The sequence below is a fragment of the Vanessa cardui genome, chromosome 14 (genome assembly GCF_905220365.1).
Source record: "Vanessa cardui chromosome 14, ilVanCard2.1, whole genome shotgun sequence".
NCBI lineage: Eukaryota > Metazoa > Arthropoda > Insecta > Lepidoptera > Nymphalidae > Vanessa > Vanessa cardui.
The window spans coordinates 4890984-4914981 of NC_061136.1; the positions used below are offsets into that span (position 1 = coordinate 4890984).

The 23998-nt window shown below is 34.7% G+C and overlaps 2 protein-coding genes across 3 annotated transcripts in view; both read left to right on the forward strand.

Annotated features, from left to right (window-relative positions):
• The window catches only part of LOC124535045 (angiotensin-converting enzyme-like), a 130035-nt gene that overhangs the window by 52057 nt on the left and 53980 nt on the right, over nucleotides 1-23998 (forward strand). The window contains exon 2 of one of the 2 annotated variants that reach the window (XM_047111071.1): nucleotides 15966-16019. The exons of the other annotated variant lie outside the window; for it this stretch is intronic. The gene's annotated coding sequence lies outside the window, so the exon portion shown is untranslated. The remainder of the gene's footprint in view (nucleotides 1-15965; nucleotides 16020-23998) is intronic. 2 annotated transcript variants of the gene reach the window in all.
• On the forward strand, nucleotides 6838-7584 carry LOC124535389. Its single transcript, XM_047111598.1, has one exon. The coding sequence runs from the start codon at nucleotides 6838-6840 to the stop codon at nucleotides 7582-7584; it is 747 nt and encodes a 248-aa protein (XP_046967554.1).

The window sequence follows — 23998 nt, forward strand, 5'->3', positions numbered from 1 at the left end:
ATACTCTCCAACACGACTCTGTCCACGTGACTTTAACATTCCATGACGTCACCGCGTTTACCCACTACTATAATAATCAAATAAGCTTCTTTTAATCAAAATGATTGGCTTTCCACGACACGGCCAGCCTGACGAGTTACACGTCCTCGTGTGTATCTGTAACAAAATGATCTATTTTGAAGCAAATTTCAAACCTCGGCCAACCTGACCGTAACGTGAAATTACATTACTGCATTGATGTATCATCTCTATTCATCAGTTAAAATTAATCACAAAAAAACTAATAATTTATCATGATCATTCGCAGACGAGAGGTTCCTCTAACAGTCATTAAACAAAGGTTTTATTATTACACACTTCATTAACACATTGAGATCACATACAACGCTCATTGCCCGGCTGACTCAGCAGCTAGTGACAAAACTGTTGTCACCCATATCGTCATCACCTCGTGTGATACGACCAACACTTCATCTAGACTCCACGAGTCCCAGGTCAATACATGACCAACACAACAATAGTCTCTTATGAGACCCAGGTCCCCGCCACACCACTAGCTGCCCATCGCGCCCTGAACAACCCGAGCGAGTTGCAGTTACGACTACAGACTAGTGCGTGTGGTGCGACCAATAGCCATGGTATGTGCTCTATTTACTAGTGATGCTTCCCTCATCACTATCATCCAACAAATCTAACTCAGTAGGTACATCAGTAAGAGGAATCTTTCGTAAGCGATCGTGAGCATACTTATACGTTCTATTACCAGATAACTGTTTTAACAGATAGCGATCACCTTCAAGCAATTCTACAACTTTAAACGGTCCCTTGTATTTAGGATCTAACTTAGTTTGATTTCTCTCCTCGTTTTGAATTAAGACCAAGTCACCAATATCAAACTTTACAATTTTAGCCTTGTTTTTATTAAATCTGATTTTATCGTAAGTCGCACTCTTGTCTATGTTCCTAGCCGCTTGCTCTCTCGTTTTGTTAATGTCTACTTCCGGTTCAGTATCATCATAAGTTAAAAGATTTAACGGTCTTGCTACACGCCCTATCATAAGTTCGAGGGGACTAGCACCAGTTACACGATGAACAGAACAATTTAAAGCTAATTGTACATCATCTAATGCTTCTTGCCATGACCTATCAGAAGCCTCTACAGAAGTCAGCATACCTTTTAATGTGCTCATAACCCTTTCAACTTGGCCATTGGCACGACTAGAACCCGTAGCTATTAAGTGTAAAGAAATACCATGTTTCTCACAAAAATCTTTGAAATCTTTGCTGGCAAAACATCGACCTTGATCAGCAATGATTCGTGCTGGAGAACCAAATAACGACACACTAGATTTCAGAGCCTTAATCACGCTAGCTGCATCAATACGGAGAGTATGGTACATTAGAACAAATTTAGTAAAGGCATCGATTAAAACTATGACGTATTCTTTAGAATCATTTTTACCACTTAGCTTGCCTGTTATATCTACATGCACTGTGTGCTACGGGACAATTATCTTGGGGATTGGATGAAGTTCAGCCTGCACACGACCCGAATGGGATTTTGAAACTTTACAGGTAATACACCCATCAACAAACTTACGCACATACTTAGCCATGTGCTCGAACCAATAATATTCGTATACCTTTTCAAGAGTCTTCCTCCAACCAAGGTGCATAAGAGATTCGTGGACATGGTTTATTACCGACCAACGGAAGGCCCTAGGAACTATTGGGAGACACCGGGTGCGGTTGTTTCTTTGCACTTTGCGGTGCAAAATACTTGAACGCATCTCGTAAGTCTTAGCAATGTCAAGTGGGAGTTGACCCTCCTTAAGTTTTGTTACCAACGACTGAATCTCTGGATCACGCAGCTGTTCTGCCAACAACCAGTTATCTGACAAGGTTGCGAGATCTACACGTTTTTGCTCGACTTTTGAAAAACTGGGGGAATCAGAAGATGGTAAAGCATTTCGCGAAAGGAAATCGACATGAGCCATATGACGTCCTTCGCGATAACTAATTTGAAAATCAAATGCTTGGAGAAAAGCCCACCAACGATGCACCCGTGGTGTTATATCGACTTTATTTCGTGAAGCCTTTAACGAATTGCAATCAGTAACTACTTCAAAATGCCTACCCTGTAAATAATGCCTAAAGTGCTTCACAGCGTTTACTACAGCTAGAGTCTCCAACTCATAAGAGTGGTACTTTGACTCTGCTTTCGTAGTTCGCTTACTATAGTACTCGACTACACGTAACTGACCATCCATCTTCTGGAATAAGATGGCGCCATACCCGTTAGCACTTGCGTCGGTATGTAGTTCAGTTGGCAGGTCTGGGTTAAAAATAGTCAACACTGGTTTAGTGGTCAAGACAGTGATTACTTGTTGTCTAATATGCTCGTGTTCGGGCTTCCAAGTGAATTGCTTATTGCTGACTAGCAAAAACAATGGTGTCATAATTTGAGAAAAACTTTTTATAAACTTGCGAAAATATGAGGCAAGGCCAATAAATTGACGGAGCTCATGAATATTCTGAGGGGGAGGTAATTTAGTCAGAGCTTCTATCTTTCTAGGGTTTGGTCTAAGCTCACCTGCAGTGATATCATAGCCCAGGAATTCAACATGACGCTTCAAAAAAGAACACTTCGAAATGTTCAAAGAAAATCCGGCTTTAGTTAAAGCCTCTAACACCTCACGTAGCCTACAGAGGCCTTGATCCTCTGACACTGATGGTATCAAGATATCATCAAGATACAGTACTACATACGAGAAGACGAGGTCCCCCAAGGCACTAGACACAGCTCTTTGAAAAACACTAGGCGCGTTTCGTAACCCAAAAGGCATTGCAAGGTATTCAAACTGCCCATCAGGTGTAATGAAAGCGGTACGCTCAATGCTATCAGGGTCATTAATGGGTATTTGATTAAAGCCACTTGCGCAGTCTAAGCACGTATAAAAGCTTGCTCCAGATAATCGAGCCACTTGGTCTGCTATGAGAGGCAAAGGGAACCTATCTGGCACCGTGTTAGAGTTTAGTTCGCGATAGTCCACGACCATACGATCAGAACCATCACGCTTCTTCACAAGTAGTATAGGACTCGCGAACGGAGACCGACTGGGGCGAATTATGTTAGCTTCCATAAGCTCTCTGACCTTAGAACGCGCTATATACCTTTCGTCGGGACTGAGCCTGTAAGGCTTACGATAAACAGTACGATTCGGGTCTTGTAGTCTAATTATAAGTTCACCAGATGTGACACGTGTGCGGGGTAAACTATCAATAAAAGCGTGGGAAAATTCTTTAAGCAGGGACAACAGAGGTTCTTTATTCAGAACATCTATATCGACATTATCAAGATTGTACATGGATTCCGGTTCGTAGGTACAGGTAGCAACAGATTTCGGCTTTGAAATAATAAGAGATGACTCAGACATACTAATTGTAAACCCTTGTTTTAGAAATTCTCGACCAATCATTACGTCATACTTCAAACAATCATCTGGCAACACATGAAATAAAATCGATATGAGGCTACCACTAATCAACACATCACAAAGAATTTGTTCAGTACAATCTACATTAGCATAACCTATACCCTGTATACGAATAGTCGCGAATGTACGTTCCCCTATGAAGTTACGACTTACAGTTTGTTTAACGAGAGAGCATTCGGCACCAGAATCGAAATAAAAATAATACGACTCACCGGATTGTTGTAATGTTCCACAAACGCCTGCCATCGTACAGACATCCACGCGTCGCTCCGCTACAGCGCCGCCTCCGCTGCTATGGTCTGCTCGGCCCTCCAAGGTCGAGCTGCCCGAGCCCGCGTTGCCACGATGACAGTTGGACGCTACGTGACCGCTTACACCGCAACGAAAACAAATCACTTGTTTACTGGTACCAGGTGTCACCGTCGATGTCACTTGTCCCTTATTGCCGAAAGGCACAGTTGGTTTAATGATTTTAGAACGACAGTCCACGGCTTTATGTCCTGGTTTACCACAATTATGACACTTAAATGTAGCACTAGCACTATGCGACTTGAAACGTTTCACGTCCGACCCGTCCGTTCGTAAAGCAGAACCATTAACCCGATCATATTTTCTTTTCAAACTTGCACTTGCCTTCACTTCTTGCAGTAATTTGTTACGTGTGGTAATTTCACTTGTAAACGCTAAGCGATATAGACGCGAATCGAACTGGGCGATATGAGCCAGCACATATGACGTAGCGATTTCCTCGTGACTTAAATCCTTCCACCTAGTCAACAGCGAGGTCATCACACGGCTTGCATATGCTGCGAGACACTCCCCATCCTTCGGCTTGCCGTTATTCACACCGATAAGCGTCGCAGCAAGTGTTCCGTTCCGTGGAATCGTAACGTGCGAGAAACAGGTCACGGAAGTGTTGCCAAGTCATACCCGCATGAGAGATTTGTGACAGCCATGACGAGGCGGTGCCCTTCAGTGCCTTACTGAGAGCTATGATAAGCGATGCACCTTCCAGAGGACGTTCATTAACGCAGATGTCAATCGTAGCACACCAGGCACGTGGATCAGCATCTGGTTGTTCTGGGTTGAACTCCGGCAGAGATATATTGGGTGTCGATACTGGTGTTCGAATAGCCTCAATCAGTTGCATCATATTTTTCTGCTGAATCTCGAACATCGTGCGCCAGTGGGAATCAGATCCCACTTCTGATATCGGCGGCAGCGATGGCTGAGCGGTAGTATGGTCCTTTTCGGTGTTCGTTGGTACGGGGTCCATCACGATGAATTAAAATAACACGTGGTATAGCGATAGAAGTTTTATTACGTTACAGATTTACAACTTGGTTGAGTAGGTAAACCGACAGTTTCGCCTTGGAGGTGTGGGCTGATCAGTTACTCAAACGCAAGTGTCGTTATCCAGTCCCCATACTCTCCAACACGACTCTGTCCACGTGACTTTAACATTCCATGACGTCACCGCGTTTACCCACTACTATAATAATCAAATAAGCTTCTTTTAATCAAAATGATTGGCTTTCCACGACATATATATAATATTAGAAAAAAATTACCGCACTATCCCTTATATACAGATTTTTGGTCTTTTCATAATCACTGATAGATTTTTATAAAAAACAGAGTAATCTCCGTAATTTATCTTCATATTTTATTTCTGTGTGACAGTTAATTAATGTTTAGACGTCATATATGATACCAATTGATTTATGTATATATTTTTAAAAAAAATCTACATGCATGGTGCAACACTACTTTTCTGTAGACAGTTCAGAGATCTACAAGTCTTACAGAGAAAGTTTTCGTGTATCTCTTACAGTCTTGGCAACGTTCGCTGAAAAGCGCTCGGACGGCTAGTTTATGACTATGTTGACATAATATGTTGTGCATAAAAAATATACACATACACATTTCAATTTTAAAAAAAAGGTATGTATATATACGAACAAATATGAGATATAACAAATTAAAAATCATGATTTCGTGAATAGTAATAATCATAAAATTGTGAAGCTGGTCGATAAGCTCTGGTTTTTCTAAAAGTTAGACAGAAAGACATATACAAAAGTTTTAAAAACTAATTTGTGCGTGTTATATTCATTTTCTCTTTTAATTAAAAAAAATTACATATATAACCTTCTTTTGAATATAATTATAACTATCGTTCCATATTTGAATATCATGCTAATAAAAAAGTTCAAAAATAATTACGTTTCATGAACGCTTACCCAATAAGAATTAAATTTTATTTGTTAATATAACTAAGCCGTAACTCTCTGATTAGTTTAATTCCCTTGACTATTTCATTTTAGTTTGTTTCCGAGCAGTGGTCTGCGGGTTTGTTAGAACTCCGAACGTTACTAGGTTAGAATATTAACTAAAATAACAAATACAGATACGAAGTAAATACTCTATATTTGTACCTTACTTTATATTTCTACCTTAGGCGAATGCTTTTGTTTCTTACTACTTTTGAGTAAAATGAAAATGAATAAATGCATTTATTTACTAACTAGCTGTGCCCGCAACCTTGTACGCGTTTGAATTTAACAAAAATAAATACAACATTTATTTATTTTAGCCTAAGTTACTCCTCATTATATCAGTTATCTGCAAGTGAAAGTCCCATCAAAATCGGTCCAGCCGTTCCAGAGATTAGCCGGAACAAACGGACAGATAGATAGAAATGTTATTTTGGTATATGTACCGTGTATACATACACATTATGTATTGAGTAAAAATGGGCTATTTTAATGTTACAAACAGACACTCCAATTTTATTATATGTATGTGTAGATAAGTAAATGCATGCGAGTCGATGCTTGTTCAATGGAGATAAAATAATAATCTACCGTACATATGATATTTATTTTCCATATACAATTCCCCTTGGGTGATTATATTATCAAACTAGCTTCATTAAATCATGAAAGCGATGAATATAATAGAAAAATGTAGAACAGTATCTATTCGTGATTCACATAAAAATGAACACATTTAGGTCATGTTTACATTATTATAACTCGCCTCTTCAAGTTACTATGCTTTGCTGGCCTAGGCACAATTGCTATTGTTGTTTATAAGAAAGAAAATACTTTTTTTTTTTTTTTTTTTTTTTTTTTTTTTTTTTTTTTTTTTTTTTTTTTTTTTTTTTTTTGAGGGTAGGAGTGTAAATAATAGTCGCAAATTTTTTACATCTTTAAATTTAATTAATTTAAATAGTTTTAATAATATAAAAATAATTTAATGTACCTGTGACATTTCCTACAGCTTGGTCTGAGAATAATAATCACTACCACAATTAGAACAAATCCAACACAACAACATGGAATCAATTAAAAGCTCTATAGCGGATCTCACGGAGCACTTTAACTTAAGGATGGCAGAGTTCCAGAGAGACTTGAGAAATGCTGTTCCTGCCTCAAGCCCCGTGTCCAATATCAACAGCCAATTCAATTCGTTCCGCAGTTTTGTAATAGCGGCTCTTGAAAGTTTGCAACTGCAGGTGGAGTTGCTGTCCCAACAATGTGATGTGATGGAGATGCGGTCACGTAGGAAAATACTCCTGGTTCATGGTGTTCCGGAGGACAAACATGAGAATATACCGGCTCATATCTCAAAAGTTTTGGGCGATCACCTTAAACTCCCTGGATTAACAGCTGACTCCATATCCCGTTCCCATCGCCTTGGTCAGCTTGGCAAAGGTAAGCCACGTGCGATTCTGGTGAAATTCAAGGATACTTCGGTTAAAGACAAGGTCTGGGGCGCCAAAAAGAACCTTAAAGGCACCGGTATCACCATATCTGAATTTCTAACCAAACGTCGCCATGAAGTGTTTTTAGCAGCCCGGCAGCGATTTGGGATATCTAGATGCTGGACTGATAATGGTGTAGTGGTGGTGATGGGGTCCGACCAGTCGAAGCATCGTGTTCACACAAAACAGGAACTGGATGCCATCCCCAGTGACAGTGACAGTGTGGTTCAAGGCCCTTCTGCTGCGACTATTGTCTCAAATGCAGTTAAGGATAGCAAAACAACTTATTTGCGATCTAAAAGGATCGTTAAGAAATAATTTATCCTTATTATCTTGTACTGTTTTTGATTTTTCTATTGATTATTTAACATTTAACGTCTTCCTTTCGCGAGTACTTGTATCAACTTCGTTTCTTTCTTTTTATTGTCTTGTTTTTGTTTATTTCAATGTTCAGTTTAGTTTTATCACGTAGTAAAACTAATATAATTTAACAAATCAGGTAGTAAGCAATTTTGTGTTGTAAAATGTAAACAACTAAACACTGTCACGTTGACATCTTGACAAGTGCATTCATACTGCGTTCCGTTATTGCTTTGAGATATAAATGTCATAACGAATGTTTATCATAATTTATCTGCATTATTTTTTCTTTATCTCAATACTAGTATAGTTTACTTATTGCATTCATTATATATTATTTTTGTTACTATAAATATGTTACTTTTTGTTCTTTTCCTTTTTTATATTTTTCTTTTTTATTTTATTTTTTACAATTTTGTTTCTTTTGTTGTAACGTGTTTTATTTTTACTTGATACTATCTATTAGTTTACAACGGTTTTGAATTTGTTTTTTACCTTTTAAGTGATTTTCTTTCTCTCAGACCGCTGGTGGGTTGGTTTCTGCCTTTATTGGTTTATTATTATTATAACTTATTTACTATTTATTATAAGTTATTTATATATAAATTTTCTTATTTTATTATTGTATTTTATATATATCTATTATAAAACTATCATAATGTCATTAAATAATAGTATATCTAGTAGCCATTTTTTGTCTTGCTCATCAAATGAAGATCTGTCAGTTGAGGATGAGGATAGTTTCCACAGTACATCTTCCCTCCCTTTAAACGTCGTCCTTAATTCTTGTTTCTCAGATTCAATGAAGAATTTCAACGTTATTCACATTAATGCACAGAGTATTCCGGCCCATTATCCCGATATGCTTGCGTCATTTGAATCTCGTAATATCCACGCGATTCTCATCTCCGAATCCTGGTTAAAGCCATGTTTACCATCTACATCTTACTGCTTACCAGGGTTTACACTGATACGTAACGACCGCATTGGTAAAGGTGGGGGTGGAGTCGCGATCTACCTTCGTTCTTATATTCCCTTTACTATTGTTAGCTCGTCGACTCAGCCTCCTCCAACTAATGCTGCTGAACACTTACTCATCGAAATAACTCTTTCTCTCACCAAAATTCTTCTCGGCGTATTTTATATTCCCTCTCTACATATTGATTATTTTTCTGCATTCGAAAGTTTATTAATTAATTTGTCTCCCTTATACAGTCATACCATAATTATGGGTGACTTTAATACATGTCTCCTTAAAGGTGACAACCGATGCAGAAAGCTAAACTCTGTAATTGAAGCGTGCAACCTACACATTTTGCTTCTCTCGGCCACTCATAACCCCCCTAACTGTGTCCCTTCACTTCTTGATCTTATTATAGTGTCATCTCCAGATTTTGTCCTCACGCACGGCCAATTTGAGGCTGATGCTTTTTCGAATCATGATCTGATTTTTGTTTCATACAAAGTTCGTCCTCCTAAAGCAAAATCGAGAATACTTCTGCGGCGTAGTTTTGGTGGAATGGATAAAGAACGTCTTACTGAGGATGCTCGCAAAATTAATTGGTCAGCTGTAGTCGATGCCAGCTCAGTCGACTTAAAAGTTGACATGTTTAATTCTTGTCTGACTGGTCTCTATGATAATCATGCTCCGGTTAGACCTATTAAAATTAAACACTTACCAGCGCCTTGGCTATCTGAGGAATTAAAAAGTCTAATTGCGAAAAAAGCTATGGCTAAAAGTAAATTAAAATCTGATGCATGTGACAAAAACCGTATTAAATATAATAAAATCCGGAATCGCTGCAATACATCGTGTAGAGATGCGCAACGACGCCACATTCATAAATCAGTCGAAAACGGCGACCCAGCTAAAGTTTGGAAATTCCTCGAATCGTTTGGAATTGGCAAATCATCTCATAATTCTCTTCACCGTAACATTGACATAGAGTCTCTTAATAAGCATTTTTCTTCATCTGACGTTATTGACAACGCAGAAAAAGAGCGGACGTTAAATATTCTTTCTTGTTTGCCAACCTTTGACTATCCACCGTTTAATTTCATTCCTTTCACCGAATGTGATGTTAAGAAGAGCATAGTGTCCATCTCTTCTAATGCCGTGGGCGACGACGGCGTTGGCCGTAATATGATTGTACCTATCCTTGAAACTATTGCTCCTGTTATTACTCATATCCTTAATGAATCCATCACTTCCTCAAAGTTCCCCGATGCCTGGAAAGTAGCCCGTATTATTCCACTCCCCAAAAAGGCTAATTCTATGAACTACACTGATTTTCGTCCTATCTCCATCCTTCCATTTCTTTCCAAAGTTTTAGAAAAACTAGTGCTCCAGCAATTAATAACATTCCTAAATAGGCACAGCCTTCTTAATCCACTCCAATCTGGCTTTCGCTCCGGTCATAGTACGGTCACAGCGCTCGTGAAAATTACCGACGACATTAGATTGGGCATGGATAATAAACAACTTACAGTGCTGACATTGTTAGATTTTAGCAATGCTTTCGGTACTGTCAACTTTGACATCTTATTGAGTTTGCTGCGTTCTCTTAACATATCTCCATCGGTGTTTGGCTGGTTTCAGAGTTATCTTAGAGGCAGAAGGCAACGTGTTCAGGTAGACGAGACATTTTCGTCTTGGTGTGAAGTACGTGCTGGAGTGCCTCAGGGTGGCGTGTTGTCTCCTATTCTCTTTACTATTTTCATTAATTCTATTACTCAAAAGATTTCTTCTCTCTACCACATGTATGCAGATGATCTCCAGCTTTATACCCAGTCAACCTTGGATAACTTGCCCAGCGCTATCGCTGCCATTAATGATGACCTGGTTACAATCAGTGATTGGAGCAAGTGTTATGGTTTAAAGATCAATCCATCAAAATCACAGGCCATTATTATTGGCAGTGCTGCTATGATTTCAAGAGTTGACTGGAGAAACATTCCTACGATTATATTAGATAATTGTACTATACCATATAGTTCTACGTTAAAAAATCTCGGTATACATCTAGATTCTACACTTTCATGGTCACATCAGTTAAATGTAGTCAGCAGGAAAATGTTTTCGGCGATGGGCTCTCTACGACGTCTCCGTTCCTTTCTTCCTATTTCCACCAAGACTATGTTAGCACATTCTCTACTTCTATCTATTCTCGATTATGCAGACGCAAGCTATCTAGATTTAAATGAGGACCAATTAAATAAACTTGAGCGTCTTCAAAATCTAGCTATACGGTTCATATTTGGCTTACGCAAATATGACCATGTCTCTGAATTTCGTACTCAGCTCAAGTGGTTACCTATTCGTTTTCGCCGGAATCTACATATTGTTTGTCTTCTGTACTGTGTGTTATTCAATCCTCACTCACCTATTTATTTGAAAGAAAAATTTAAATTTTTGAAGTCTCGCAATGTTATTGACGGACACAACATGAACTTACGTTCATCTGAAAATTTACTTTTAAATCCACCTGTGCAGAAAACAATTTTTTCCAAAAAATCTTTTACGGCTGAGGCTACTCGATTGTGGAATGCCCTCCCGCTTAATATCAAATCTGCAACCTCTTTAACATTATTTAAAACTAAAGTTATTAATTATTACCTCACACTCTCACACTGAATGGCGACTAGATACCATTTGTTATTTGTATATATCTGTATATTTATATATTTTTATGTATGACTCTATGTATATATGTATGTATAAATGTATTTATGTACCTAGCTATATGTATGTAGTAGTTTATTTATGTATTATATTATTTGTATCTATGCATGTAGTCTATTTTACACCACCTACCATTTCTCTGTTGGCTACTACTCCATATCACCTCGGTTGTCTGGAAGAAATCGCTTTAAAGCGATAAGACCGCCGGTTGTACCATCTATTTTTTTTTTTATGTGTTCTTACTTATCTGTTTAATTTGTGGTGTACAATAAAGTGTTTAAAAAAAAAAAAAAAAAAAAGTAACTAATTGTTTGCACATGTCATGTCCAAAATTAAAATTTGCAATAGCAAGCACTGTGATATAGACAACACCGGTTTGGAATGTATCAACTCATCAGAAACGACGGAAAACTTAAATTGTTACTCTGTTCCAACATTTGAAATATAAACTTGGGTCAGTTGAATGAAATTAAATAATAATGAATAAATATTGGACAACGTCATATACATTACTCTGATCCCAATGTTCGTAGCTAAAGCACTTGTGAAATGGAAAATCAGAAGTAGCGACGGTACCACAAACAGCCAGACCCAAGACAACATATAAAATTAATGAAATTTTACTACATCGACTCGGCCGGGAATCGAACCCGGGACTTATAAGCGGCGTACCCATGAAAACCGGTGTACAGATTACTCGACCACGGAGGTCGTCAATTTAAATTTAATCTATACCGCCACGCTTTTTATCGATACATTTTTATAATCATAACATCTAAATGTGCCGACAGAACAAAGATATCGTAATTTTCGAGAAGCTGACTGGAACCGGTTATCTAATTTAATGTTATTACGAGGCTTTAAGTACCAGTGTAATAATAATATTAAACGTAACTTAGTGAAAAGAAGCTCCAAGAATGGTACAACAGTAGTATAAAATAAAGTCGCTTGCCGGTTTCCGTCTCTATGTACCTATGCTTAGATCTTTAAAATTAAGCAACGAATTCTGATGCGGTTTTTTATAGAGTGATTCAGGAGGAAGGTTTTTTCTATATAATACATGGACAATATAGTAAAGTAACTCTGATAATTTTAGAAGTTTCTGTTATGTCATACAACATAAATGACACCCGTGCGAAGCCGGGGCGGGTAGCAGTTGTATGTAAACCTTTTCCTAAAGTGGTGGAAGAAAGGGATAAGCAGAGATTTCAATACGTTGTTCCATAACGGTTTGGCTTATTGAAATATTTCTCACGACGAATTACGATATTTTAAATTTTTCACATACATTTTGCGTCATGAAAATTCATGAAAAGTAATGGGTTCTTAACCTGATTTTAACAAGTAATCTTTGGTAAGTGTTCTCCAGTTTTACATCTCAGTTTATATAAATGTAAATTTTCTGTTTTTAACCGAAATGCAAGGTTTTATTCCTTTCCTAATTAGGAATTAATTTGCTTTTGATGATTCTGGGGCTAACGCTTTGCCTGGGAGAGAAGGTTTCGAGTAACAACTTACCAGACATTCTTAAAACAAAACAATCATATCTTTTCAATAAACGATAATAAATCTAGGCAAAGGCACGTCGAATTCAAAAACAACACAAGACAGGAAACACAAAAAAATTATTACATGTTTTTTTTTTCATTGTCTTTTTTTTATGACATCGATAGGATATAGGTTACTGGACTACAGGAATGCTATTGACCACCACGACACATTGGCGCTCTCATAAATATAAAAAAATCCTTACATCGTCAATGCGCCAGTAATCTCAGTAACTAAGATGAACCTTGCATTATTTGTTTGACTGTGTAACAAATTCTTCAAAATAAACATAGTAAAATAAAATAAATCAAAATAAAATTTATTCAAGTAGGCTTTTACAAGCACTTGTGAATCGTCATTTTACAATTAAGTGAAGCTACCACCGGTTCGGAAAGTAGATTTTACCTAGAAGAACCGACTAGAAACTCAGTAGTTACTCTTTTTCAACATTCAATTATAAGTATTGCAGTTGGCGGTAGCATATCTGCTGTGTACCTACCAAGATAAGGCTGGACAAAGCTAAGTAAAATCTCATGATTCTCATTGATCCTTTTATTTCTGGTGTGTATGTCTGATACAATTTTGCAATGTGGCATTTTATCTATTGACATAGGTCCCATGTGATCATCGTATTCGTTTTCTATTACGGCCCAGCTGTGCTTACGGTACGAGTACCCTTATCTCATACATTTGTGAATACGAAAACATTTTGTTAATTTTATATATTTCAAGTAACGAGATTTTATCGTTGCTTTATAATGCGTACGTTTTGCGTTTTGACTTAATTAATATTAAACATCATCATTATAATAAAAACTACTCGTTAAAATATTGTTTTTAAAATAAATAATAAATATATGGTTTCTTTTAAAACGCCGGTTTCCGCTTCTTGACATAATTAATTAATGATTCAATTTTTTTTATGAAATGTTCGCGTGTATAATTTTAAGTATGTTTTTTTTTCCTTTCAAAGCTTTATGGTAGTGAACAATTTTATTTAATTTTTACAGTAATAATAAGGAAATAGAAGCAATGGTAGCAAGATAAAATTAAATAGTGTTTAGTTATTGTTTTTTAATGTAAAAAAAGAAAGATTTATTTATCGTTTGAGTATAATATTTTAAGTAAAGAAAGTACAGTTGCAGTATCATATACTGTATCAGCGGATATTTATTAATACTTGTCTTTGTATCCTTTAGAAAAAAATATTTTTGCTGTTTCCAAGTAATTGTCAGTTTGTATATTACAAGAATGTTAATAATTTAACATATTAATGTATCTGCTCGTTCAGAGTTCGTCCGAGTGGAATAAAGATTTGTGTTATCTACCGGGTCCTATATATATGTATATACAAAGACGAACTCACACACACACATAATAACAAATAAAAAATCGTCGAAATGTTCCAACGATAACGAGGAGTTCGGTTACATAAACACGTACAGAAGATTTGTATATAAAGAAGATAAGATTATTTAATTTCCTTTTTCTTAAGTCCTCAATTTTTTCTTTCAACATTAATATATCTTTAAATTTACTTTTAAAAATTTCCCTTTATTAATTTGTATTGATAAAAGTGTAATGACATTTCGGCTGAATCTGTTTGTTGTACATAAAACTCGATTAAGTTCTGACCTCGGTTAAGATTCCATTTTAAATTCGATCTAAATAAAATTTGGATTAACCTATCAAGGCAAAATTATCACGAAGTTCAACGTTCCAATTTGCCGGTACATTATAGTAAATTTCGAACCGTAATATGATATTGTTACGGTACAGTCAAAATGTACATGTTTAAAGTACTACCAAATTGGATATCTTCTCAACTTTGATATCGTGGACTGAACAAGGCGGATCTCATTTTCAAGAAGCGATTTTTTGCACGATTGAAATTGAGTCAAAGCAATTTGTTTACTGAATTTAGTAAAAGTCGTGCTTAGGATTCCGTCGAGTATTTTGTTCAGTGAGCTTGTTCAGGGTAATGGTATTGTTATTCGTATCCATGCTCAATTAACCGACCCCACTGATTGTGTGTTGTTAACTTTCAATATCTGCTTGTGACTGGCTTATTAAAATTTTGGTCGCCGTTCGGATTTAAACAGGCAATATATATCCACTAACCTTGGTAATGATCGAAACATTTTGTGAGTATAATACACGTGTGTGTTATCCACGCACACATATGAAATATTTCTTTTACATTTTAACTAGTGCCCAGGGCTTAACTTTCACATTTATAATATTAATATAGATTTGATAATATATAAGTTTTGTATTTTTTTTTTATAAACCAAATAGATTAATCCTTCTTATAAAATGAATATAAGAACGTCTATAAGATGAAACGAAGATTACGGGCGTAATCCCGGGCAAACACCAAGGAGTTTTCATGTGATTTATGTGTTTATAATTCATCTTATGCTCGGGCTGAAGAAAAATATCGCAAAGAAAATTGCATTTTTCCGTTGAATTTTGCCTTCCGTGTCAACGTCAAACCGTTCAAGGATATAAAAAAAGCCATAAATTTCCCTTATATGGTCTCATTGTATTTTTATGTAATTAGTTTGTACGCTTTGTGAATTAAAATTGCTCAAGTTTAACGAAGTATTTTTAATCAATATAGATGCATCAAGAGCAGGCAAGCTGAAATGCTTTACTTCACCTTTTTAAATAAACTAAAAGGCAACGCCATTAGGCTTCCGCTTGTTTGAAATAAGAACAATCTAGACTTATATACAGATAATAAATGTTATGTTAAATGAAGATAGAATGTAATAAACATAAAAAAAATAAGAAAATAATATTTTATTCTGATACAATGCAAGTCCACCAATAGCCCATAAAATAATGCTCTAATCAATCAGCGGAATTGGCACTCAGGGCGATGGGATAGACGAGGGTGTATTGTTATTGTGTAAAGCTTGTCACATATTTTAATTACTAGTTGTTACCCGTGACTTTGCTTCCGTCGGTAGTTAAACATAAAGCTTTCCCTTTGTCCTATCTTGGAACTCTTACTCGCTTCATACTAAATTTTATCAAATTCGTTTGGGTGTCAAATATCAACAGATAAATAAAAAACGTTTCTAATTATTTTTTTCTATTTTAGGTATCATTAGATTCTACCGCAAAACAATAGTATTGTCCTGTTCCGGTTTGAAGGGTGAGTGAGCTAGTATAATATCTATAGAGCAGACTGCTATATCCTTAAAGTAATATAATTATAATTATCACGCAAGCAAAATAACGGACGAAAGTGCCACAAATTAAAGTTACTACTCAGTCTCAGAAATAAAATGTAAATAAACGTCAAAAAGCTCGTGATTCTGTTAAGAAAATTAAAGTTTAATAGATTGTTTTTTTAATTTTATCCCGAGGTTTCCCAGAGGCCTCGTTGGGTTTAGTAAACAAAAATGGAAAATCATTTAACTTTGCTCTTTTCCTTTTATTTTTGACGGCCTTTGTTTTGTTGATAGCGATCTTGATAGCATCATTTTAAGATAAATAAATCCGTAAACTTTACGAGCTAATCGACTGTCACTGAAATTTTCTTTTGCGAATTAATTCGGATCATCAAATACGGATTTCAATTATCATTCATATCAAATTATGTGTACGAAGAACGATCACAGTGGCGTGCTCAATTGGAGAGGCTTATGTCCAGCAGTGGACGAACATGGGCTGTTGATGATTATATGTATATACGAACCTATCTATATGTACTAGTAAAACATAAGAGATATAAAAATATATCATAAAAAGTTATTTTATATATAAGTTAGTATCTATACACTAAATCATTTTTAAAATAACTTTTGCTTTTTTATAATTGACGTTGAATTGATAAGATGTTCCTTTCAAAGTTATATTATACACAAAAAAATAATTTCACATGTGTAATTTGTGACTATAATTGCCTTATAAATTTGTTGTTCTATATCCAATGTATTTATCTCATTAGCTTGTACTTTACTGACATAATTAGGACATAGTTTTATTTGTTTATTTGGTAAAATAAACAAATAAAACAAAAAGGTATTTTTGCGTGTGACATTTGTATATTTTTATAATAATAGAGTGATAGTTATATTCTTTACCTAACCAATGTGCCTCTAATAAGAAGTTACGACCCTTGCTTTTAATAACATCGACTTACTCACCCATCAAATCGAAATGTAACAATACTGAGTATTACTGTTTAGCGTCAGAAAAAGTGATGAATTTGTACAAATATTTACTCGTTGATAAGGCTAGTAAATTGTTCTTTTTTTCAATTCGAAGACAATCTCATCTCATAGTACAATTCATGATATTTCAATTCAAATTTAACGGAGTTTGACATTTGATATTTATTCTACCCATTGTATTAAAATAATATTAAACAAAGAATGATATTTCAAATATTTCTATCAATGGTCTATCATTGTCGGATGAACCTTTGTAGAGATTCATTCGAAGACGATTTAAATCGAACAAAACGCTATCCATCAATACATTTTATGGCTTTTCTAGGAGTCAATCTAAAAGGACGTAATAAAGAAGACGGTTGCTCTTACTTATAATCCCAAGTGTTCGGAGACGGCGTCTCGTCTCCACATTATAGACTATATTCGGAGCTATAAGGTATTTGAACCCTATAATAAATTATATTTATCAAGACGATATTATTGCCGTCTTATCTCAACAAAGCTTTGTTATAAACATGTGATGTTATTGTAACAGAAACCTGAAACATGAGACTGTTGATAATAAAATGTCTATATAACTTTTAGGAATCAAGATGCTATAATAAAACTTATTTTAGGTTCTAGATAAATATGAGACAACATCACATGCATTACTCTGATCCCAATGAAAGTAGCTATACTCCAGCCAAATTCGATGTGGAATGTTTAATAACAAAGCGTTGCTTAGCAACCAACGTCAGGCAGATGCTCAAAACATTTTTAGAAATATGTTCAAACAATTATTATTGATGTTAATAAAAATTAAATTTGATGATTAATAATAAAATACTTAAGACAAAGGACTAAGCGCATTCTTGGTTATAAGTATAATACTTATGATCATCTGGAATAATGTAGATCTCAAAAATAATACCTCCAATTTTAAAATGATCTCAGAAATTACCTCGTAGTTATATAATTCGCTTTATTAACTTTATCTATAGCATCCCAAACGACAGGACTCGTTAAGATTAATTTGAAACAGTGTTTTTAGTGCTATATTTATGCTTGCCAAAACAAAATGTCTTGTTTTTAATCTATCTGTAATGAAACGTTGTGTGCAATGTTAACATTCTATTCTTTCTCATTCTTTCTCATTATTTATCAATAATAATAATAACTTTATTAAACAACCAAAATTTACAAAAGAAACAATGTGGCTCTGGCTCCCGAAACTGAAACTGTGTTTCAGGAGTCAGTTCCTTCCCAAAATAATATACATTCAGTTGTCTACAATGTTAGGTGTTTTACAAATTGTATCTTACATGACAGCGAAATTCTTAACCTGTTGTGGTTATACTACCATTATAATACGACTAAAAATATACACCACCAATTACGAAGAGCCAGTATCGCTATTATATATGTACCTTCCTAAATCTGCCAATTGCTTAAAAAACACTCCAAATGTTACAAGCCTGCGATTTCTTTACGTCATTATTAAAATATAGGGTTGTTAGTTTTGTAGTAATATTAAAGTGGTAATTAAAATTTTTTAAACTTTTATTTTAAACTAATTTTCATATAAATTATGTATTGACCAGCTAAATAAAATTTTTGGATTCTGTATTAAATTAAATTTTTTGTGTTTAAACAGGAAATTGTGTTATAATGAATATAGTTGTAATTATAATAATTATTATTTCTTATTAAGAGTGTATCAACCCTAATTATGATGACACATGGTTTGTTTACTAAAATTCCAGATCGAATGTGGCTGAAGTATAAAGCACTTGTGTTATGGAAATCAGAAGTAATGACGGCAAACTAGTGAACTTTTTCTACATATGTCGATTCGGCCAGGAATCGAACCCGGGTGCTCGGAGAGGCGTACTAATGAAAACCGATGTACACACTACTCGACCATGGAGGGCTTCAAAGTCAAGATCTATAATTCATACATTATTACACATCTTACGTTAAGATTCGTTAGGTGAATATTGCCTAGTAATAATCTTGAGTTGAAATTAGATATCTGTATCGTATGCAAAATGTCTATATGTTTTTACGTATTTTTTATGACGCCCAATTATATACCACAGATCACTGTATATTGAAATATAGATTAGAAAAATGTATTACATACTTACGCTCTATGAATCTTTATTTTAACAGACACGTACACTAAAACCTTATAGAACGAGTATGAAAAAAACCTAATAATAATTTCAAATATAAAATCAAAGTTATGAATCTTTAGAGAATTTTAGATGATTAATTTAATAATAATCTATATACTTAATCAAGTTTACTTTAGCTAATAACTTCCATGAAAGGAAGCTATATAACTGGGGAAATATTCCGCAGGGTGTGCGTAATTACTGGAGCAGAATTCTCTCGGCTAAACGCGAAGGAATCTATTGACGAGTGAGTATTTCGGTATATTGGGTACCTATTGCGCAACGAATATTAAGCTAACGTGTTTAATGTACATAAAATTGCCTGATTCCATCTAAGATTCGAACATTATTCATTATTCACTCTAAAATCGTGTTTCGTTGTCAGTCCGTAATTGAAAATATTTTTTAATTTCGAATTCGGTCATTCGAAAGATGACAGTTAGTGATAAAAGATATTTTCAATATAGTCAATAAATCCTTCTTGGGGCAAGGTATCCTTTTCTATACTAAAATTCTACAGACATTTTTAACTTTGCCGTTTCGTAAATTCAAATCGTTTGTAAAAAATACATTGGTCAAAAAGCATATCATTCGATACAAGATTTAATAGATGATAAAAAAGCGTGGAGTTACTAACTGTTGTCTTCCAAGCAGGATATATTAATTTAAATAATTGTATTAACTAACATGACTTTGTATTTTTTAAATGTTGAAATAGAGTAACTACTGAGTTTCTTGCCGGTTCTTCTCGATAGAATCTACTTTCCGAACCGGTGGTAGCTTCACTTGTAAAATGACGATTCAAAAGTGCTTGTAAAAGCCTACTTGAATAAAATTTATTTTGATTTTTGATTCGTAAAAAAGTGTCTGTTGCCAGTGTGAGATGTTTATAATAAAATCACGATTGAGTTAATTTGAACACTATTCACTCTAAAATAAAGCTTCGTTGTCAGTTCATAACTAAAAACGTTTTCGAATATTTTCAAATTTCGAATTCAGGCATTTGCAAGATGGCGGTTAGTGATAGTAGATATATTTATAAAGAAGAATCTATTGTCAGTGTGAAATGTTCATAATAAAATGACGATTGAGTTAATTCGAACATTATTCACTCTAAAATAAGTTTTCGTTGTCATTCATAACTAAAAACGTTTTCGAATGTTTTCAATTTTCGAATTCAGGTATTTGCAAGACGACTGTTAGTGATAGTAGATATATTTGTAAAGAAGAATCTATTGTCGGTGTGAAATGTTTCTAATAAAATCATGATTGAGGTAATTCGAACATTATTCACTCTCAAATAAGGTTTCGTTGTCAGTTGATAACTAAAACGTTTTCGAATGTTTTCTAATTTCGAATTCAGGTATTTGCAAGACGACTGTTAGTGATAGTAAATATATTCGTAATGAAGAATTATCACCAATGTGAGATGTTTATAATAAAATCACGATCGAGTTAATCAACCGGAGGGAAATAGCCTCAGGACTGACTAACTACTAACAGCCTTACTTACGTACTTTCCGAGTCACGAGAGTGAGAAACTCAAATAACTTGGTACAATTCGGCATTCGAAACTGGGAACCTCGGGATTTGTAACCATATAAGTTGGTGTCTAGTACAACAACTACCCAATGCAATAAAACTACTACGTACAACATACCTATTATTATATATAATGTCTTTAGGTTTCTATAAATATTTTAGTGTCTCGGTTGATTTATTTCATTTAGATTAAAATATTTATTTTGAATAATATGGTTTTTGTTTTGACTCGAAATTTAGCGTATTTAAGTCCAGCCATCTGTTTGGTTACATACGAACAAGAAAGGTTTGTTGACAAATAAATACCTATATTATAAAAGTAGTAAGTGTTTTTCATAATATTTATAATCCTAACATCGAAAAGTAAAGTTTATAAGTGAAAAATAAAGTGTTGTGTAGTTGGAGTGATTAAAAAAATAAGACGGTAACAATAATATCATCATCCGGCCCGAATCCAATTTTCTTGGGGTCGGTGCAGCATGTCTTCTTCTTCCATACTTCCCAATCTGACGTCATCTCACAAGTAACATTATTTCCAGCCATATCATCTTTCACCCAAACGATGGATTCGTTTCATTGGTCGTCGCCTTCCTCTATATCCAAATTCATTCATGCTCAAGACCTTCCTCACAATATGTTCCTCATTCCTCCGCATAACATGACCATACCATGATAGCCGCCTTCCACATAACTTCTCGGCTATCGGTGCCATTTTCAAACTTCCTTTTATGTACTCTTTCTTTACTCTATCCATTCGATAACAGACATATCAAATATAAATCTCAATGAATATGCAATAGTGACTTTGATATATGAAAACAACAGCCCACTGCTGGGCTCCTACTTTTGAGGAGAAGATTTGGAACATATTCCACCACGCTGTTCCAATGCGGGTTGATGGGATTTGACACATGCAGGTTTCCTCACGATTCCTTCATTGCCGAGAACGAGATGAATTATAAACACAAATTAAGCACATGAATATTCAGTGGTGCTTGCCTAGGTTTGTACCCGCAATCATCGGTTAAGATGCACGCCTTCTAACCACTGGGCCATCTCGCCTGATATATGAAATCCATGCATTCGATTTACCGCGTAACGGTACGAAATTTAACCCGACTTTTTGTCTAACTGTGACCGTTAAAATAGTGCTAAGATGTACCGTTTTATAGTCTCAGACATACTAACTAACGCTGTAAATTTCGAATAGGTGTATAACACTGCTAATTTAAGTTAGTATACATACATTTCTGTATACATATATTTCAGACGACTTTTCTGATACCATTATAGTATTACTTAAATTCCCGGCCAGTTATTTATTGCACAAAATTTGCGGTACAGTAGCTTGTTTTTAAAACCCTTAGAAGGAATTTAATTCTTCGCTATCCCCTACTTAAACGCTGAAATGAACTACTACGGACAATATTATACTCGGCTTTGCTGTTTTATGAGTTCAAAAGAAACATCATCCTCGATGTAACATAATATTACGCAAAAATGAATTATCGTAAAGAATTTTGATACTTGAAAATATTTTAGGTTGGGAATTATAGGTAAACAACTTAAATAAACATTTTATATTGAATTTTCGTAAGTATTATGTTCCGTAGGCGTAAATATGTGGGTGGATACAATATACATATTTATTAGGTATATTATTAAAGGTCAGTAAAATAAACACGATAATATTTCGCTTTTTTTATGGCTTATTTAGTTCTTTGTAAATACTTTCTATTAATCAACCTTAAATTTAAATTCTTTATACATTATTCTACAAATGATATTGAAGAATATCATTGATTATGACTGGTTTAGCAATATGATACGGACACAACAATAACAACAGCGTATAAATTTTTCAGTGCTGGGCTGCCTTTCCCTTTGAGGAGAAGGTTTTGGAACGTATTCACCTCGCTGTTCCAATGCGGGTTGGTGGAATACGCATGTGTCAGAATTTCTATGAAATATAAATATTGACGGGACTTTCACTGCAGATAACTGATATAATAAGGAGTAAGCTAGGCTACAATTTTTTTTTGTTAAATTCAAACGCGTTCAATGTCGCTGGCACAGTTTGTTTGAAATATACTTTAATATTAACTAGATTCGATAATACTTATTCATTAGTTTATGCCCGCTAAACTGGTTTGCTGTTAACAAAACTACAGCTTTTGCTGAGAATCAGCACGTGTCTGTATTTATTTCGTTGAAAATGGATTCATGGACGGAAAGCTGCGATTGAATATCCAATTCATAAATGGATTTCCAAGAGATTCGTAATATATATACATATATGTATAATATTAATAATTCTTGCTATGAATCAAGATATGAAAATTATATTCATAAGTCCAATTCATATTACTATAAGAACAAAAATGTACCGATGATGGCGAAGTCAACTTCGTCAATCAAATCATTGGAGTTTCTGCCTATAATGAGTTTGATCTCCGCTCCTAATATAATTATATATTTATATTATACTCGTATAAATACCCGACCCTCGACGACCCGAGCGACCCGCCCAGGCTTCCCAAGGTAACTTGATATGAACAAAATACATAAAAATCATTATAAATTGCAGCCTATGTTTTGTTCTGATGTATAAAGTATATTGATGTAAATTCATCCAAATCCGTTCCAGAGGTTTTTCGTTAAAGAATAACAAACATAACACAAAATTTCTATTAAATATAATATTAAGGACCGATATGTCTAAAATCCTAATTATTTAAGATACCGCTATAAAGTATAAGGCTGGTGACTTTCTTTGCATTCTATCGATTTTCAATTTAATCTAATCAAGTCGTTTAAAGAGTCATTGTTGTAAGAACATCAATACAAATAAGTATGCCTAAAAAAAATTGAAAAGAGATGCCCCGCTTGTTTTTACTTTCTCTAAAGTTTTTACTTTTCAAGGTTTGTGAATAATTAAATACGACAGATCTTTAAATAATTGTCATATTGTGTTATATCATGTTTACAGATTATTTGTATGGCCTCAGATTTTTTCAATAAAATTAAAAAATAAAACAATCTTATTGTTCGCTTTCAAATTTCTTAATAATACAATGATCTGGGAAATTAACTTGAAATTGTTAACCTGAGAATTGTGGTCTACCTGCTTATACAAGCGTCAGATGTTTAAATACTAACTTCAGTTAGGAAGTAAGCCCCGCAGCTCGGCAAGCGCTGCAATTAATTACGAGAGCACGCTAAGTACTGGAAACAATATGTTGAAATTCTAAAAC

What these genes read in the sequence shown, in the direction of transcription:
- LOC124535389 (XM_047111598.1), top strand. Translation starts at nt 6,838, where the DNA reads ATGGAATCAATTAAAAGCTCTATAGCGGATCTCACGGAGCACTTTAAC.